Consider the following 18,832-nt stretch of genomic DNA (forward strand, 5'->3'; position numbering starts at 1 on the left):
TGGATTGCCTGAGCCCGCGGGTTCGAGACCTGCCTGGGCAGCGAGACCTCATCTCTCCAATAAATCAAAAAATCAGCCGGGCGTGGTAGCGCGCGCCTGTAATTCCGGCTACTCAGAAGGCTGAGGCGGAAGGATCGCCGGAGCCCAGCAGGTTGAGGCTGCGGTGGCTGGGAGCGGCCACTGCACTCCAGTCTAGGGGACCGAGTGAGACTCCAACTAAAAAAAAAAAAAAAATGAAAGCATTTAAGAAAAGCTTGTGAATTTTCTTTCTTTCTATTTTTTTAAGTAAATTTTTTATTTTAAAGATGCGGGGTATAATTCAGGTTTAGGTATACAAATGTTTATTATGCAAGTACTCTTGTTGTTGAGGTGTGTCCCCCTCCCCGTGAATTTTCTTTTCCCCATACCTATATGAACAAATTGTAAACTATAGCTAATAAATAAATAAAACCCTTCAAATATATCCGTGGCCATTGATAATTACTGTGAATACTTTCTTTTTTCTTTATTTTTTTGAGTCGGAGTCTTCCTCTGTTGCCCAGGCTGGAGTGCAGTGGTGCACTCATGGCCACTGTGGTCTCGACCTGCTGGGCTCAGGTGATCCTTCCGCCTCAGCCTTCCAAGTAGCTGGAACCACCACACCTGGCTAATTTCTTTTGTTTTTGTTTTTGTTTTTGAGTTGGAGTCTCACTCTGTCACCCAGGCTGGAGTGCAGTAGCAAGATCCTGGTAGGCCATCATAGCCTTGACCTGCTGGGCTCAGGCGATCCTTCCCCCTCTAGCTGGAACTACAGGCCATGCTACCACACTCGACTAATATTTCTTGATTTGTTGTAAAGAGGTGGTCTGGCCACGTTGCCCAGGCTGGTCTCAAACCTGTGGACTCAGGCAATCCTTTTACCTCTGCCTCCCAAGTGCTGGGATTACAGGTGTGAGCCACTATGCCTGGCCAAATAGTTTCTTATTTTTACTTGTAGTTATTTCCTCTGTGCAAATAAATGCAGAATAAAAATGTTAACATGAGCCGGGCTGTAATCCTGAGCCTTTGGGAGGCTGAGGTGAGTGGATGGCCTGAGCCCACGGGTTCAAGACCCGCCTCGGCAACTTGGCGAGACCTCATCTCTACAATAAATCAAAAATCAGCCGGGCGTGGTAGTGCATGCCTGGAAAGATCGCCAGAGCCCAGCAGGTCGAGGCTGCGGTGGCTGGGAGCAGCCACTGCACTCCAGTCTGGGCGACAGAGTGAGACTCCCACTCAAAAGAAAAAAAAACGTTAGCATGTCAAAGAACATTTATTGAGCTGTACTCTTTAACCATGAACTGTTTTAAAAGTATCTGCTGGTGTGGTGTTGGCTGTGTTCTAGTATCCTTCCATATCGTCATCGCCCTTCACCCTGTCCAGTTAATACATTTGCTTTGGGTGTGTTCTGTGCACGGTACATCCTTCTCCCCATTCCTGAATATTCTAAATAAACAGCCTTCAGAGTAGGACCTCAGCATCTTGTCTTTTAGGAAAACAGCTATGTTAACTGAATTCCACATTGATGCCTCTCTTTTATGATCCTAATTAATTGATGTAAATTCTCCTTTTTGTATGTTTCTTTTGTATACAGTTTTGGCCTCTTATCAAGCACTAAATTAATGACAGGTGTCTTACTATGATCTGCCTCTTGGGATTCTTGCGACTAGTCTTTAAAGTTTATTCTATAGGTCCCAGGTAGGGAGCCTGTAAACACCAGTGGCATAATGTATGAAGGAAAACCATATTTTTTGGTTTAATTAATGAACCTGGCCGTGATTAATGACTTCAGGACGTTGGGTGTATGTTTGAATTATTCCTTCTGTTCTGTGCAAGTATTATACCGTCTGAGCCACCTTTCTTTAGACTCCTAGATTACCTGGGCCACTGTAGATAGTGCTAGAGGAAAAAACATACCCATTAATTAAAATCATGTTTTTCCTTTATTGACTGGTAATTTTTATTAAGGGGCAGTACATTTTTAGAGGCACACCAGTATAATGTTAAACAGATTGTCAATATCAAATATTGCCATGATAAGATGTAAAATAATTTTCATGTGATATTAATTAGTGGTTGATGGGCTTAATTTTTTTTTAGGTGCCGATATTGATGCGTTGTGTGTTGCACCAAGACATGTTGATCGAAGTGACTTTTTCACCTCATTCTATGATAAGTTGAAATTACAGGAAGAAGTAAAAGATTTAAGAGTGCGTAAATGTTTGGGGTGAAAGGGGAGGAGTTACAAAAATTCAGTTTGTCAGTTGAGTAAATTTTATGTTCTAGCCATCATTGAGCTCTTGCAATTTGTCAGACTCTTAGCATGTGTTTGCCAAGCCTACAATCATAAATTAATTTACAGATCGGGAAATTGAGGCAAACAAAATTAATATTAAGGAATCTGGCCACAGTCACACATCTGAAGAGTAGCAGAAGTTAAGAATTTGAACCTTGACTTCTGATTTTTCTGATTCATGAGTTCAGTCTTAAAGCTAGTTGCTCAGAACCTATTTTTGTGTCAAGTATTATGCTAAATTATATTTAAACAGTTTCAAGTATCACATTCATTTAAAAGTACTAAAACTAGTAGAGGGCTAGTGTTGAGTTTCAGAGATACCAAGCTTGTTTACTTTTCTTACAGGCCGTTGAAGAGGCATTTGTACCAGTTATCAAGCTCTGTTTTGATGGGATAGAGGTAAGATAAAGTTCAGATGGACAGTTCTTACTATGTGGTGTCACTAGATTGATATAGGTTAAAAACTTGGTTTATTTGTTTTTTCTTTTTTTAAGTGTCCAGAGAAACACAGATTGGTTTATTTTAAAGTTTATAATTAATGAGCTGGTTTAACAATTAAGGTTTTTTCATGGAAGTGATGATGTTTTCTTTGTAGACTATCCCATTTTTAGTCTTTTTAAAATACCAAGTGAAATTTGGAGCTGAAACATAGAAGTCATGAAATCTTAAGATCGAAATGTTGTTGCAAAGAATTTTCTTGGTAGTTTCTTCATGCACAGATTTTGCAATAACAGTGCATTTTTGCAAATAATACCTTGCACTGATGTCATTTAAAATTAGGAGAAAGGTGTGAGTACTGAAGTTGTTCTGGCAGGGGAGGATTTGTGAGCTCTAATTTTGGAGGGATGGCGTTTCTCTTTGCTGCTTTCATTGTGTGTGGTGAAAGTAATGGGGGCAAAGCTGACAGTGAAGCAGGTTTAATTCTTTATTATGTTACTTTTGCTGTACGTAATGGTGCTGGAAAGCCATAAATGGTCATACTGAAGATTATACAATTTTGGAAATGATAATCAAGTAACAATAATTCCTCAAAACTGGGTGTGGTGGTACACATGCCTATAGTCTGAGCTACTTTGGGGACTGAGGCAGGAGGATTGCTTAAGCCCAGGAGTTGGAATCCAACTCGGGCAACATAGCGAGTGTTTGTCTCTTAAGAAAAGAAAAAAAAAAATCACTTATTTGGAAAAAATGGTGGTTTCCATGGTTGCTGTGTTGAGATACTCAGCTCTGTCATTTATGAAAAGTCAGATGATTGACTTTAATAAGTAGATATAAAATATTAAATTCGGTAAGGAATTGTCAAGTTCACGTAGTTTTGATTTTCTGTCGGTGTTTAAATATGTGAAAAATAATCTGTAATATAAGGTTTAAGTTGACGCTTCATTTTTCCAAAAAGAACATTACTGACAAAGAGGTAGGAGACCCAACTCAGCTTTGTAAACTTTATAAGGTGGAGATGTAAGTCAAATGGCTACTTAAACTATTTAATATGTTTATTTTTTGTCACACACACTTTATAAAATAATACTATTTTAGCAACATAATTCTATTTTAAGAAATATATGACCGTTCTCACATTTCAGCATTTTGTGAAATAATTTTATCCTTTTTAAAAGATCAGTGTCATCACTGAGTTGTGTTTTTGAGTAAACTCGTTTTTTGTTTTTTTTGAGTTGGAGTCTCAGTTTGTCACCCAGGCTGGAGTGCAGTGGTACGCTCACAGCCACTGCAGCTTTGACCTGCTGGACTCAGGTGATCCTTCCGCCTCAGCCTTCCAAGTAGCTGAAACTATACACATGTACCACCATGCCTGGCTAATTTTTTGATTTATTGTAGAGATGAGGTCTTGCCAGGTTGCCCAGACTGGTCTCAAACCTGTGGGCTGGGGCAGTCCTTTCACCTCTGCCTCCCAAAGTGCTGGGATTATAGGTGTGAGCCACCGCACCTGGCCTGCGTAGCTTAGTTTTATGAGCATATAATCTTTCTAAATTGGAAACGATACTAAACACTGAAATCTATTTCATTGAAAACTTTATCTCACACAAATACTTATTTGTATAACAGTACCGCTTTATTCTTCTATCCTATAAGTTTATGTTTAAATGATTTTTCGAAATATGCTTCCAAAAAAGTGATCTTATAAAAGACTTGTTTATAGCAACATCTTTGGTATAATGAAATCATATTTGGTATCATGAAATCATACCATCAGGAATTGCTGTGCTAAATTTCTTTGCCTTTTCACCTTTCCTTTTTTTTGTGTGTGTTGGAGTCTCACTCAGTTGCCCAGACTGGAGTGCAGTGGCACAGTCACAGCCGCTGCAGCCTCAACCTGCTGGGCTCCAGCGATTCATTCACTTTAGCCTTCTAAGCAGCTGGAACTACAGGCGTCCGCTACCACGCCCAACTACTTTTTAAAAATATTTATTGTAGAGATGAGGTCTCGCCAAATTGCATGGGCTGGTCACTTTTTTTTTTTTTTAACTAACTATTTTTTTTTTGGTCTGTTGAGTTCTATAAAGCTTCAAAATTAGCCTTAACTTTGGTTGTTTTAAGCTATGCTTCCCTGGTGTTTTTATTTGGCTTATTTTTGATAATTTTACTCTCAACTAAAGTAGAAAAACAGGCTGTATTATTGCCAACATACAAGTTCTCATACATAAGGAGATTTCTTTTTCCTTAGAGTTATTTTGGAGCAAATGTGAGCTATTTGCTGTATGTTTAATCAGTTTACAATTCATATAGATGAAAAGCTAAACAGTAATTTTAAGTAATTCAGTAGATGTATTTAAAATGTAGACTTAGTAAATTAAACGTAGTTAGTATGATTAAGCCGGACACAGTGGCTCACGCCTGTAATCCCAGCACTTTGGGAGGCAGAGGCAAGAGGATTACCTGAACCCAGGGGTTTGAGTTCAGCTTCAGCAACTCGGCAAGACCTTGTCTCTACAATAAATCAGGAAATTAACTGGGCATGGTGGCCCACACCGGTAGTTCCAGCTACTTGGAAGATTAAGGTGGAAGACTCGCCTGAGCCCAGCAGGTCGTGGCTGCAGTGACTGTGAGTGTGCCACTGTACTCCAGCCTTGACGACAGCATGAGACTCTGACTCAAAAAATAAACAAACAAAAAATGTAGTAAGTATGATTAAAATGACAAGTAGGCACTTTCACGATTTCCTTGGTTGATTGTCAGGGTCCCACTCTTGTCACCTGGGCTGGAGTGCAGTGACACAGTCATGTCTCACTGCAGCCTGGACTTCTTGGGCTCGGATGATCCTTTCACCTCAGCCTCCTGAGTAGCTGGAAATACAGGCATCAGCCACCATGCCTGACTAACTTCTCAAGAATTTTTCTATAGAGACAAGGTCTTGATACGTTACCCAGTCTGGTCTCAAACTCTTGGACTCAAGCAGTCCTCCCAGCTTGACCTCCCAAAAGCACTGGGATTTCAGGCATGAGCTGCGGTACTTGGCCACTATTCTCATTTTGTATTACCATGTTTCGATATTATTTTGTGAAAATACCTATGATATGAATTAATATATTTTGGACTCGGGGCATCATCACGTTCATAGTTGATGAGAAGATTCTGGTTTTAAGGAAATTGGTTTTTTTTAAAAATAGAAATGCCTTATAAGTAGTTTGACAGTTATGGAATGTTAAGTTTTGTTTTTGTTTTAGATTGATATTTTGTTTGCAAGATTAGCACTGCAGACTATTCCAGAAGATTTGGATCTGCGAGATGACAGTCTGCTTAAAAATTTAGATATAAGATGTATAAGGAGTCTTAACGGTATGTCAATACCTACTTCCTTTGCATAGTTTCAGTTTTTGTTAGAAACTAAACAGTTGTTTTTTACTCAGGTTTTGTAATGAAGCTTTTTATTAGCCATATTGCTAATCTAGTAGTGAGTCTGACAAAATGTGCTTTCCTTACCAACCGTGGAGGAGCATTGGTACTTTATTCTACTCTTTGGTCTCTTACACTGTTATTTCTGCTGTCTGTCCTGATGATACTTGGAGCACATAAAAGGACTATTTTGGCGTTTGTGCTCTATTGCTGTTGATCTAAGTTTCACTGTGTAACCCTAATTAATTTTGATCCTGACATCTAACGTTTTATAATGCTATCAGTTGTTAAGTTAAAAAGGGTTACTTTTGAACAGTTTTATATTTATATAGCTTGCTATCATGCTCTTTAAGAGCAATTCTTAGAAACTTGAGTGGATTGAGTCATCAGTATATTTGAACAGGAAAGTTTTAATTACGAGTCTAAAGTTTAAGATTAGGCAGGTTACAGTTAACTTTTTTTGGTTTAAGTCAGTGCCAGGAAATAAGTGCTTTAGTCTTTTTTGTTTTTGCCTCTTTACTGAATTAATATTACTGATTCTACCAAGAAAAAATTTTACTTTATATTTTGACATCAATCTCAGAAAATTTAGAAGTATTACTATTAAGCTTTTGACAAGTTAACGTTCTGTTTTTTTACCCCTGTTAATCAGGTTGCAGGGTAACCGATGAAATTTTACATCTAGTACCAAACATTGACAACTTCAGGTTAACTCTGAGAGCTATCAAACTGTGGGCCAAACGTGAGTTCAGAATTTGTTGGCTAGCTTATTAAAAGTGTTCCAACTTTTGTTCAACACTAACTTCTCTTTCTGCTTTTCCCTTATCAACAGGCCACAACATCTATTCCAATATATTAGGTTTCCTCGGTGGTGTTTCCTGGGCTATGCTAGTAGCAAGAACTTGCCAGCTTTATCCAAATGCAATAGCATCAACTCTTGTACATAAATTTTTCTTGGTATTTTCTAAATGGTATGTGTTTAGATTATATTAAAATAAAATCGATTGTAGACACTGAAGTTTAGTCTTATTTCTATAACATTTCTGCAGCTGGTTTCAGATTCAAAATTTAGTTCATAATATAGCCATTTAGGTAACTTTGGGGCGATCACTGATATAAAATGACAAACCTAAACTCCATTTCTTTTCCCTAGTTTACAGAATAGTAAGACAAATTCTGTTTGTACTTCCTTGCGTAAACCTTCCAAGTCAACTCTTTTAGCTGTAACATCTGCTAAGATCAAATTTATTGATATGCTGGGAAATTAGTTACTTTTGGCTAAAAGCTTTACATACTACCTCTTTCACACTTTAAATTCTCTGTATCTTTAGGCCATTAGTTTCTTGTGATCGTTTTTTGCTTTCAGCTGTTCATTTACCTTTGGTAAAATATTGAAGATGTAAATTTCGTGAAAAGCTTTTAAATAAATTGCTTAGGGGCAAAAAGCAATTGCTGATCCTTTTGAGATTAGTCATTAACTCAGGAGACTTTTTTTTAAGTTGTCTTGTTTCAAGATGTCCACATTTGTCAACCATGATTTCTTTTAAGAAAAAAGATTGTTTTTATTTCCTATTACTTTGGCCTAAAAGATAAAGGTTCATGGCTTTTAATCATTTAAGATAAATCTTTCCTGTTCCTATGAACTCCCTCCCCTCCTTCTGCAAAAAGAGTTGTTCTTTTCTAGTAATTTTATAAACATTAAAGTTATTGGAGACAGTTTTATAACTTAGAACTGTGCCACACTTTATAGTAGCTGCTCTGCAGTTTTGATAGCACTTACCATTTGGGTGAGGTTAGCTAAAGAATGTCAGAATTTTTCTCTTTTTTTTTTTCCTTTTTCTTTTTTTTTGGGAGTTGGAGTCTCTTTCGCCTAGACTGGAGTGAAGCGGCACGCTCATGGCCACCGCAGCCTTGACCTGCTAGGCTCAGGTGATCCTTCCGCCTCAGTTTTCCAAGTAGCCGGAACTACAGACCTGTGCCACCATGCCCAACTACTTTTTAAAAAAATTTATTGTAGAGGCAAGGTCTCCCAAAGTTGCCCAGGCTTGTCTCGAACCCCTGGACTTAGGCATTCTTCTCACCTCAGCCTCCCAAAGTGTTGGGATTACAGGTTTGAGCCACCATACCTGGCCCAGAATTCCTCTTAATGCTACATATACATAAGCAGAGAATATTTTTAAGAAGGCTAACCTTGATACCGAGGATGGCACATGTTCTTCAGTTCTTAGCTCTTCCAGTGAAGGGTTGAAGGATGTGTCTTGGAAATGTGTTCATGGTACAGAGTTGTACTATACTTTTAAGTAGTTGCTTTACAACTTTTTAAACCATGAGGTAGATACATTTTTAAATTACTTTCTATAGCTCTTCATACCCCTTGACTATAATCCAAAACAACTTTTAAAGTTCTCAGTTGGTTTGGAACTAGTACAAAGGCAGGGGATTTTGTTTTTCAAGGGGGATTTATTCGTTCAAGGTTGAGGTATACACATCAGATGTCTTGGGATGGTACTTCGTTCTTTAAATAGTCCTTTATAAGTTCTTTGAGAGGCAAAGAACATGTTTGATTTCATTATGATAAAGGTACCAAATGTTTTAATTTTTAATTTTGCATTTAGGAGAAAGCGATTTCGAGTAGTCTAATGTCAGAAAGGAATAAAAAGGCATATATACCAAAAGGGCAGAGTGAATGAAGAAGGATCACATTCACAAATGCTGTATGTTTAACAAAATACGTTTAGATGGTGATATCAGTAGTCTTATCAAGTGCTACACTCTTTTTAAACAGGGAATGGCCAAATCCAGTGCTATTGAAACAGCCTGAAGAATGCAATCTTAATTTGCCTGTATGGGACCCAAGGGTTAGTGTATTATTTTTTCCCCTACAAATTCACAATGTACAATAACAAGTAAAAATCATCTGCATAAACTTGAGGGAGACTTCCCAGTTTTTTACGTATGAGTAGATGTGTCCGCATTACACTCTCTTTTAGAGAAACTCAGCCATCATTGTCCTGAACTATAATTGATGTGAGAAGCATAATTATGTACCCTGTAAACCATATTTAATTGTACATAGTCTTGAATACAGATTTTACTAATAATTTATATAGAACTACCTTGTAAGTCAAAGTTGTGTGGGCATTTGTGCTTAAAAGAAATAAAAGGATGCTAAAAATCCCTGTATTTTTTATTTTATCTAAATATTTTGGGAAAATTGGGTTGTTGTAGGAATGCTGTTACCTAATGCTTACATGTGGCAGATAACTTCTAAGCAACCTCACTTTAGTTACCATGATGTAACCGTAAAAATTGGTTTAGATATTTCAGAGATTACAAAAAAAAAGAAGAGCTTCCGTTCTGTTTCTTGGGAAGTTAGGACGTTTACCGCTTAGCTTCAATGGTAACAGCATGGTGTTTGTCAGCTGATAAATTTAGGTTTGAATAGGTTTCTGGAGTTCAGTTCTTCTAAATTAATTTATTATCAAAGATGTTAGTTCTGTTGAATTGTACCAAGCTATGTAATTTGAAGTTTTCCAAACCTCAAGGCATTTAATTTCAGAGGGTGTGAGTTTGCAGTTTTCTTTGTGGAAACATGCCACTTATCATTAGTATACTGATTAAGATGAACAGCAAATCATTCCATTATCTCTTAAAATGATGTCAACATGGATAATGTAGTTTCACCATGTAATAAGCTTGAATTCCTTATAATCATGGAAGGGCGTATTACAAACCTAAGTTTCTGGCTTGTTTCTAATTAGTTTTACTCTGACCATGTTGTAGCATGACACGTCTCTAAAGTAATTATGTGTGCATCCCACTTCTGTTGTTTAACAGGGGAAAACTAAACGGCGGAAGAGTCCCAAGCAGAGCCTTGTGTTTTGCTCAGCAGGCACACTTATTTCTAGTCAGGCTACCAGAATAGTCCTGCCCAAATGATTGAAGCAAATCATTAGTTTAGACCAGCTCTCTAATTCTGTAAGGAATTCCTATAAAAACAATGTGTCCTTTTTCTTTCTCAACTTCAGCTATGAATGAAATAAAAAATATGATCATAGGTTCAGTTTAACAAGGGGTAAAAAGTCCAAATATCTGTTGCATATGTACTTGAAGAAACTGATTGGATGTTGTTGTATGTAGGTAAACCCCAGTGATAGGTACCATCTTATGCCTATAATTACACCAGCATACCCACAGCAGAACTCCACGTACAATGTGTCCGTTTCAACACGGATGGTCATGGTTGAGGAGTTTAAACAAGGTAAGTGTTTATTCTTATACTCTACTTTGTACACAAGGATTTACATACCATTGTAGACCCAGTAGTTAGCTATGCAGCTTGAAGAAGCATTCACTGAGGTGGATTTTCGTGTATGTTAATTTATTACAGTATATACAATTTGAGAACTGATTCAAAATCATTATTTTAAGGCAGTTTATTTTTGATTATAAGTTGGAGGATTAAGTAACACTTTAAACCTTAGAAGCTGGTTTAATTCCATACAATTGCCATGGAAAATGGTCAGTGGTAACAGTTTGCACTGGGTGCCATGAGAGATGCTTTGAAAGCTGTTTACTCTTGGGAAAGGGCTTTGAGCAGGGTGAGGCCTAACAGCCCCAATTCCATTCTGTTATTTTGGAAGAACCTTTTTATCTTTATTGAGCCCCTAGCTGTGCTGTTAATTGTTATGTGTAGCTGTTACCGAATAGTTCTCGAGGGGAGTTAAGTGGAACAAGACTGTTCAGGAGGCCTGAAAGCCACCAAGGAAACCGCATTAGCTATTCGGCTAACGGCGAACTTAGACATGTAGAATTATATACTGTTGTTTGAAGAGCCTCTACATGGGAAGGATGCCTCTATCCCTTGAGAGACAACAGGAAACTTGTTTGACAAAGGGGGAAAAGAAGGTATATGGGGGATTTTTTCTTCTCAGGTAACTGCAGTGTTTCAGTTTTGAGAAAGTAAGTCATTCTGTGAGGATGGCATTTTAGAATAATGGTACTTCATCAGAAACCTGGCTCTCAAAAAATCCTCCAGCTTCTTTGAAAAGTGTGCACGTATGTAAGAATATGCTTAAGTCATAAACCTTCGTTTGTTAACATTTGGATTTTAGCATTGTAGTGAGAGCATGTGGTATGACTGAGATGATTAAAATTCTAGACTGTAGACTGAAGCCTGCAAACATTTTAATATGTTTTTAATTTAGGTCTTGCTATCACAGATGAAATTTTGCTGAGTAAGGCAGAGTGGTCCAAACTTTTTGAAGCTCCAAACTTCTTTCAAAAGTACAAGTATGTATTTTAAGGCATGTCGGACATATCTTTCTCTGAAGTAATGGTTTGATGGTAGCGTATGTGACATCTGTTCTTGCTAGACTAGTGTTTTGGATTTCCTTTGAACATCTGTAGAGTTTTCCTTGTCACGAGGACACACTGTTGTAAGTGAACTCCTTATTTACTTACTTGTTTTGGTCAAGACACTTTGAAAGCCTTCCGTGTTTTCTGCTTGACCTCACGACAGCTCCTGCCTTTGTCGCATCATCACTTGTGCAGGGAGGCAAAACGCCAGCCGTGCCCAATGCAGTACGTTCATCTGTGTCCACTGGCAGCTAGGTGAACTGTTAGGGCCTGTAGTCAGTGTTCGCTACTCAGAAGTGAAGCATTTTCATCTAATTCTCGGGACTGTTTGTCATTGAGATTCTTTATAACACAGCGCCAATAAAATGTCAGTATACAGCCAATTAAATGTTTCCCCTATTGGCCTACCGTTGACCCCAGTGTTAAGAATGCCCCTTCAGGCATTTCTACAGATAGTTTCATGGGATCTAAGTGGGTGTAAGAATCTTTATTAACAGTCTTAATATGGTGGTTTAATACCTTAGTACAGGTTAAAAGCTTCATTAATTGTGTCAGTTTTGATGAAACATGTAAGTTATAAATAAATCTTATTTTTAAAAAAGAAAAGCATACACAGATTTGCAGTTTTATTTGCCCTGGGCTGAAAATTTGCCAAAGTCCCGTTTAATTTTTTTTAAATGCTTTAAACTTTTCTGAGCATTTGATCTTGTGTTGGATTGTGTTTTGTAATAATCTAAGCAAGATTCCTTTATGCTATTTCCCCAATTAAAAACAAGAATGATGACCTTCATGATGTCTCTGTGTTTTGTTTCTGTATCTTTTGCATGAAAAAGCAGTAATGGAGCCACTAATTGTTGTGTTCTGGGAGCACTATGTTGTCAGTAAAATTAAAAAAGCATAATGTTGAATGCTGTTAGTTTGTTATTTATTCCCCTAAATTGCGCTTTCCTTTTGGCAGATAATTTTTCTTGTGCTTTTTGCTTTAACCAGTGTTGGAAAAGGACCTTTGAACATTTAAACTAATAAACGTATATGGATGCTTTTTAAAACTACTATATGAAAGAGACATAATTACATGTAAGGAGAAGAATAAAGGAATTGGCAAACTAAGAGATGCTCAGAAAAAGTATATAGCATCTCTTAATTCATGAAAGATGAAACTAGGCTCATACTTTTTCTTGTCTTCCACATAGTACTAAGTAAGAAGGGTACAATGAGGTTCTTAAAAATACTAACGTGAGTAGGTACTTTACTTCACTTTAAGAACAATGAATGTTGAAATTGAACAAACCCTCACAGTTTAAAAAAAAAATAAATTCACATTAGTAGAACTTTGGTGATATTTTTTAAAGGTTGCTTAAAAAGTTTCTTTTAAAAGTTCTAAACTGTTCTTTAGTCTTTGCTGGATAGTACCTATAAGGTCTTTGATTGACTGTTTAAAAGATTATCTTACTAATACTCACTGAACTCTGAAACGGTCACATATTTTAGATGATCAAAAACTTTAGACATTAGCTATAAGGAAGTAGCAACAAATAGAAGAAATTATATCATTAAAAGTTACACTTCACTTGAGTGCCCTGGAAAAACTTGAAAAATATAACAATTAGCCGGGTGTGGTGGCGCATGCCTGTGGTTCCAGCTACTTGGAAGGCTGAGGGGGAAGGACCGCCTGAGTCCACCGGGTTGAGGCTGTGGTGGTGTGAGCATGCTGCTGCACTCCAGCCTGAGTGACAGAGTGAGACTCCAACTCCGGGGGAAAAAAACCAAAACTATATATAGCATTGGGCTAATTTTATCCATACTGAATTCTATTTATATTTTTAACTCTTCCCCAACAAGCTTCCTAGCTGAGATACAGTGAGGACTATCATTTGACTTTTAGAGGTATCCACAGATCTGAATTTTTGACATATCCTCATGTGAAACATTGCAAAGATTGACTGTAGGAACTTAATTTGAAATCCTTAGTTTTCCCTGGAGTCTTATAAGTTGATTAAATTTTGAGACATATCCTGAAATACTGCTATTTGGTATACGTAAGACTAAATTGTGTGAAATAGACCTGCCATTCATTCTTGGAAGGGATGGAACCCTGGAGAAAATTTCATTTGTCTTAAAATGCAAACTAATCACCATCCAGAAAGAAGTGCCAGTGTTTAAGAGAAAGGAATAATACTGTCTTGTGAAATTTGTAAAGGGTCCTAAGAAAATATTTTTTGTATTTCTCCTTTCAGATACTCAGTTGGCCAATTTGTGTAACTAGCACTACATCATTAATGTTGGGAATTACGAATACTGATTTCAGTTGTTAGATTTCACTAGGAAACAAAGGAAGGAAAGGTATTAGGAAAACCAGTATATTCTCTAATGTGTTAGATTAATTTATGATTTCAAGTATGTATATTTAACAAAGTAGCCTTAAAATTTGTTTTAAAAAGTTAAAAAATAGGAAACTAACTCTTGGTCCTGAATTACTTAAAGTTAGAATTTTGACTAAGATTTAAGTCCATTTTTATTGAACAGATCTGAGTTATGATCTTCTCAGGTAAAATACTGAGATGAAATGGTCAGGAGACTCACAGAATTTTTTTTTGGTAAATGGCTATTAGGTAATAAAAATTAGATTAAGTATTTTTAGGACTCGTTTTGTTTTGTTTTGTTTTTGTCTTTGTTTTTCTGAGTTGGAGTCTCACTCTGTCACCCAGACTGGAGTGCAGTGGCCGCTCCTGGCCACCGCAACCTCGACCTGCTGGGCTCCGGCGATCCTTCCGCCTCAGCCTTCCGAGTAGCCGGAATTACAGGCATGTCCTACCACGCCCGGCTAATTTTTTGATTTATTGTAGAGATGAGGTCTCGCCAAGTTGCCCAGGCAGGTCTTGAACCTGCGGGCTCTGGCAATCCACTCACCTCAGCCTCCCAAAGCGCGGGATTACGATGACAGGCTGAGCCACTGAGCCCGGGTAGACTTTTTAATATATGTTTGACTTCCTTGCAGGATACATTTTTGTTAAATTTTTACCAGACACTATATGATTACATTTGGGAAAAAAGTAATGACAGTTGCTGTAAGACTTCAAAGTCTCTCATGAAGACATTGAGTCTTAATCATGACAGTTTTAACATGGCAGTTGTGAAATAGGTGATCAAATTTTTTGGCACAACAAAATAATGGAGTCTAATTTAGATATACTTCAACTTGGTGGTCTGATAGGGACCGTAAGAATTGAATAACAGTCCTGGTTTTTAAAACGTAAACATGCACGTATTTAGAGAATAAAGTTGGAATTTTGTTTTCAATTTCTTAGATTAGCTTTTATTCTGTAAATGATTTGCTAATGTCGCATATAAAATATCTGCAGGCTTTTTCTATTAAGCTTAATTATTGCATTTCATATTTCAATTTCAGTTTGCTTACACACGGCTGTGTAAAGGACATTTAACCTCAGCATAAATACTAGAGTTATTTAGTATTTTGGAGTTATTTAATATTGTTACCTACACGTAAATATATGCATTGGTACATTCAAAATGTTCAGAGTAGATATTTTTCCCTCTTGATTTCAGTAAGAAATAAAGTAGAACTCTTTAAGCTTCAAAGCTTGGAATTGCCAACAAAATTGCATTCAGATGAATTGTATATTTTGCCTTTGTAACTAAAGAACATTATGTATCACTTAAGCTCTGTTGAAGACTCAGGTGGTTATTAGGAACCTCCATTTTCATGGTGTGGTATCCGAGTGACTTGTGTCCCTGTTCTAGGTGAACCCAGAAAACCTGGTGTTTTTGAGTTTTTGTGTGCATGCCTGATCTTCACATTAACCCTCCTGTTCAAGATGCTGTACTTTCGTGAGAGAGCTCTTTATCTTTCTTACCTTAAAAAAAACCCAGTTCGCCATTTTTTTTATGTTGTAGGGGCCTAGAAATTAGATTACTGAGCTTGGTAGGATTTTGTTTACGAGCATTTAGGACTTTCAGTGCGGGTTTTCTGAACATAAAATGCATGAACGTTTAGTACTCTGATAGGACTTTAGTTATGCATTTGGGCCATCTGTGCTTGTTCTGTGTATATGGTTTGTTCCAAATAACGCTGAGCAGATTCAGCTGGTAAAGGTAGTGTTGGTCCTATGTGGGTTTGGACTGCCTATATATAGATGTGTCTGCACCTTGCTTTTAATGTCTTACCTTAAGTTTATAAGTACTTGGAGTTAATGCAACCTGACAATACATTTGCAAGCAAAATGAATGCGATCTCATTTTATGATGATGCACAGTCTTAGATTTGTCTAGGGTTACATAGCTACGAAGAATTGGAAGCATTTTTCAAATACTGTGTGAATGTAATAAATAATCAATTGAGCTCTTTTAAGGGAGATGGATTAAAATATGCTTGCGTTTGCTAAACCTTCAGTAACCTTGCCTAAAATGCCCTGTTTATCATTTTAAAAAAACTTTTGGCTAAAAACAAAATTTTTCTTTAAAACCAGGTTTGGATTTTTTTCTGTGTCTGGTCAGACTTTTGCTTTTGGGTAGACACCGTACTTGTAAAATGTGATTGAAAATATTAGAAATACTTCAGGCTTTTACAAATAATTTTAAAGTTTTGGTTATACTGCCACTTTCCAAACTAGTATTTATACTAGATAAGAATGTCAGTTTGCTTTTTGGAGTAAAGTTTCTGGTGTGAAGTTTGGCTCCCAGCTCTTTAAAAACGGGTACTGGAGAAGAATATATTGGGCTGAGTGTTTTTAATCTTAGGAAAGTGAATTATAGTGATTACACTTTAGTTGTAAATACTTTGTTTTAAAAAGACGTAAATATATAGTTGATCATCATATATTTTCTGAAATGAAAATTTATGTTTGCTCCAATTGGAATGGGATTGAGTTGTGGATAGAAATCAGACTTCTTTGCTGCTCTCATGTTAGTGATGTATGCTTTTTTATCATAGAAATTTATATTACTTGGGAAAAATCATAGGACCTAATTTCTGTATTAGGTTTACTTTTTACTGCCATTTAATTTGAATTAAATTGATACTATTTTTGAAGTTACTCTTGTAGGATATATATTTAGTGATAGCTTTGTGGCCAAAGCCATGGCGTTTTGTTTCCATTGAAAGATTTTGTTTTAATAGGCTATATTTTGGTGAGTGGCTTTTTAATTTTATAGATAAAGCACACGCCTAATGTCATTGAACAAAAAAATATATTTTTCTTTTAAAAGAGACAAGGTCTCATGCTGTTAACAGCTCAAGCTAGAATGCAGTGACACAATCATAGTTCACTGCAGCCTCTAACTCCTGGGGTCAACTGATTCTCCTACCTCAGCTTCCTTCCTGAGTAGCTGGAGCTGCAGGCTTATACCACCACACCTGGCAGATTTTAAAATTTTTTTGTAGAGGTAGGGTGTTACTATGTTGCCCTGGCTGATCTTGAACTCTTGTGGGCATGAGATTCTTCCACCTCAGTTTCCTAGAGGGCTAAGATTACAAGTGCTAGTCACCGTGCTTGGCCAAAATTATGAATTAATATTTATTCAGACTTCTTGAATAAAACTGTTTTGGTAATTATGTATAAAATCAGTATTTTTTTTTCCAGAAGAATTAAACTCACCAGTATTTAGAAACATGTGGAATTTAGCATATATGACTTTATGTGCATATTGAAATTGCAGTTCTCCTTGCTAAATTGACGTTGATCTATAACTGTAAGGACGCTTATTACATTATGGTTTAATATCCGGCACAAAGCACGTAAATAAAATAAATAGCGTGTTGTCTTTATCTTCAAAGGCATTATATTGTACTTCTAGCAAGTGCACCAACAGAAAAACAACGCCTAGAATGGTGAGTATAAGATTAGACTTTACAGAAAAATACACTTCAAAATGAATCAGATAGCCACAGAGCACAGTAGGAGATAAGAGGTCGTCCTTGAAATAACCAGTTTGGTTTGATTTGTTCGTAACTGGAGCTGCTATTTGTAATGGAGCTATAGAAATTATAACTTTTTTGTTTGCTTTTTAGAGATCTATGTTTCATCTCTTAACTGTATATTTAAAGTGCTTTGTTTTATCTTACTGATTTTTCTTCAGGTGTTTGTGAGAATAACTTTTATAACTTGCTGACTTGAATGAAGTGTTTTGGTTCTTTTTTCCCCCTAGTTGGGTGCTTTTGGGTAGAACATAGGCTTTTGGTTTTACCTTTGGGTTTTGGTTTTACCTTTGGGGATTCAGCCAGTTAAACTGTCTTGGAGTATGTTTTAAATGATTTATGATCTTCATGTTACTTTTCTTACATGACCATTTGATTTTGTACAGTTGACTTTTTTATTTTTAAGTTAACCAAAACTCGTCATTAATACTAAGTGACATTTGTTCAGGGTGGGTTTGGTGGAATCCAAAATCCGAATCCTGGTCGGAAGCTTGGAGAAGAATGAATTCATTACACTGGCTCATGTGAATCCCCAGTCATTTCCAGCACCCAAAGAAAACCCTGACAAGTAAGCACCCCTCTACTTTAATTCTTCCCTCTTCCAACTTTTACTTATAAAAGACTTTACAGGCCATTTTTATAACTTGTATCACTATTCTGTTGCTTATGTGACTTACAAACAATTTGGAATTTATAACTTCGTTTTTTCTGATCAGAAACATTGAAGATAAAGACTTTTCCCTTTCCTTTCCTTTCCCTTTCCCTTTCCCTTTCCCTTTCCCTGTGGGTCTTACTCTGTCACCCAGACTGCAATGAGTGGCGCTATCATAGCTCACCACAGCCTCAAACTCGTGGGCTAAGTGATCTTCCCACTTCAGCCTCTTGAGTAGCTGGGACTACAGACATGTGCCACCATGCCTAGCTAATTTTTTGATCTTTTAGCGACGAGGTCTCGCTGTGTTACCAGGCTGGTCTTCAATTCCTGGGCTCAAGTGATTTTCCCACCTTGGCTTCCCAAAGTGCTGGGATTTACCATGCCCAGTTGGAAGACTGTTTCTTGAGAATAATCCACACTGAAATAAATTTTTTATGATATTAGTAATCGTCTCTAGTGATGAGGTACCTATTAGCGTGTTGAAGTTCACATTTGCGGACCTGCTCTATACTATCTTTGGCATTTCTCCTTAACATTCTTCTGTTTTGTACCATAGCTGTTGGAATAACTGCTGTTTCACACATCAGTCTTTCCTCTTTAGTCTTAATATTTTTTTAAAATCGGGAGCATATTTTGATACGACCTTGTAAAAACCTGATTTGTGATAGATTCTGGACTTTAGAGAAGATACATAAATAAAACCAGGCCGGGCTCAGTG

At 36.9% G+C, this 18,832-nt stretch overlaps 1 protein-coding gene across 4 annotated transcripts in view; it reads left to right on the forward strand.

The window, feature by feature from the left end:
* PAPOLA (poly(A) polymerase alpha) overlaps nucleotides 1–18,832 on the forward strand; it is a 67,342-nt gene that overhangs the window by 22,196 nt on the left and 26,314 nt on the right. For 3 of the 4 annotated variants that reach the window (XM_008048294.1, XM_008048293.2, XM_021707650.1), the window contains exons 5-14: nucleotides 2,119–2,228; nucleotides 2,660–2,713; nucleotides 5,998–6,109; nucleotides 6,819–6,908; nucleotides 6,999–7,137; nucleotides 8,952–9,024; nucleotides 10,307–10,427; nucleotides 11,374–11,458; nucleotides 17,319–17,372; nucleotides 17,908–18,027. In XM_008048294.1, coding sequence (XP_008046485.1) covers nucleotides 2,119–2,228; nucleotides 2,660–2,713; nucleotides 5,998–6,109; nucleotides 6,819–6,908; nucleotides 6,999–7,137; nucleotides 8,952–9,024; nucleotides 10,307–10,427; nucleotides 11,374–11,458; nucleotides 17,319–17,372; nucleotides 17,908–18,027 — 958 coding nt within the window. The remainder of the gene's footprint in view (nucleotides 1–2,118; nucleotides 2,229–2,659; nucleotides 2,714–5,997; nucleotides 6,110–6,818; nucleotides 6,909–6,998; nucleotides 7,138–8,951; nucleotides 9,025–10,306; nucleotides 10,428–11,373; nucleotides 11,459–17,318; nucleotides 17,373–17,907; nucleotides 18,028–18,832) is intronic. The other variant, XM_021707651.1, reaches the window with a different exon arrangement.

The sequence above is a fragment of the Carlito syrichta genome, unplaced genomic scaffold, assembly GCF_000164805.1.
Source record: "Carlito syrichta isolate Samal-C Ts95f unplaced genomic scaffold, Tarsius_syrichta-2.0.1 Scaffold123313, whole genome shotgun sequence".
Classification (NCBI taxonomy): Eukaryota; Metazoa; Chordata; class Mammalia; order Primates; family Tarsiidae; genus Carlito; species Carlito syrichta.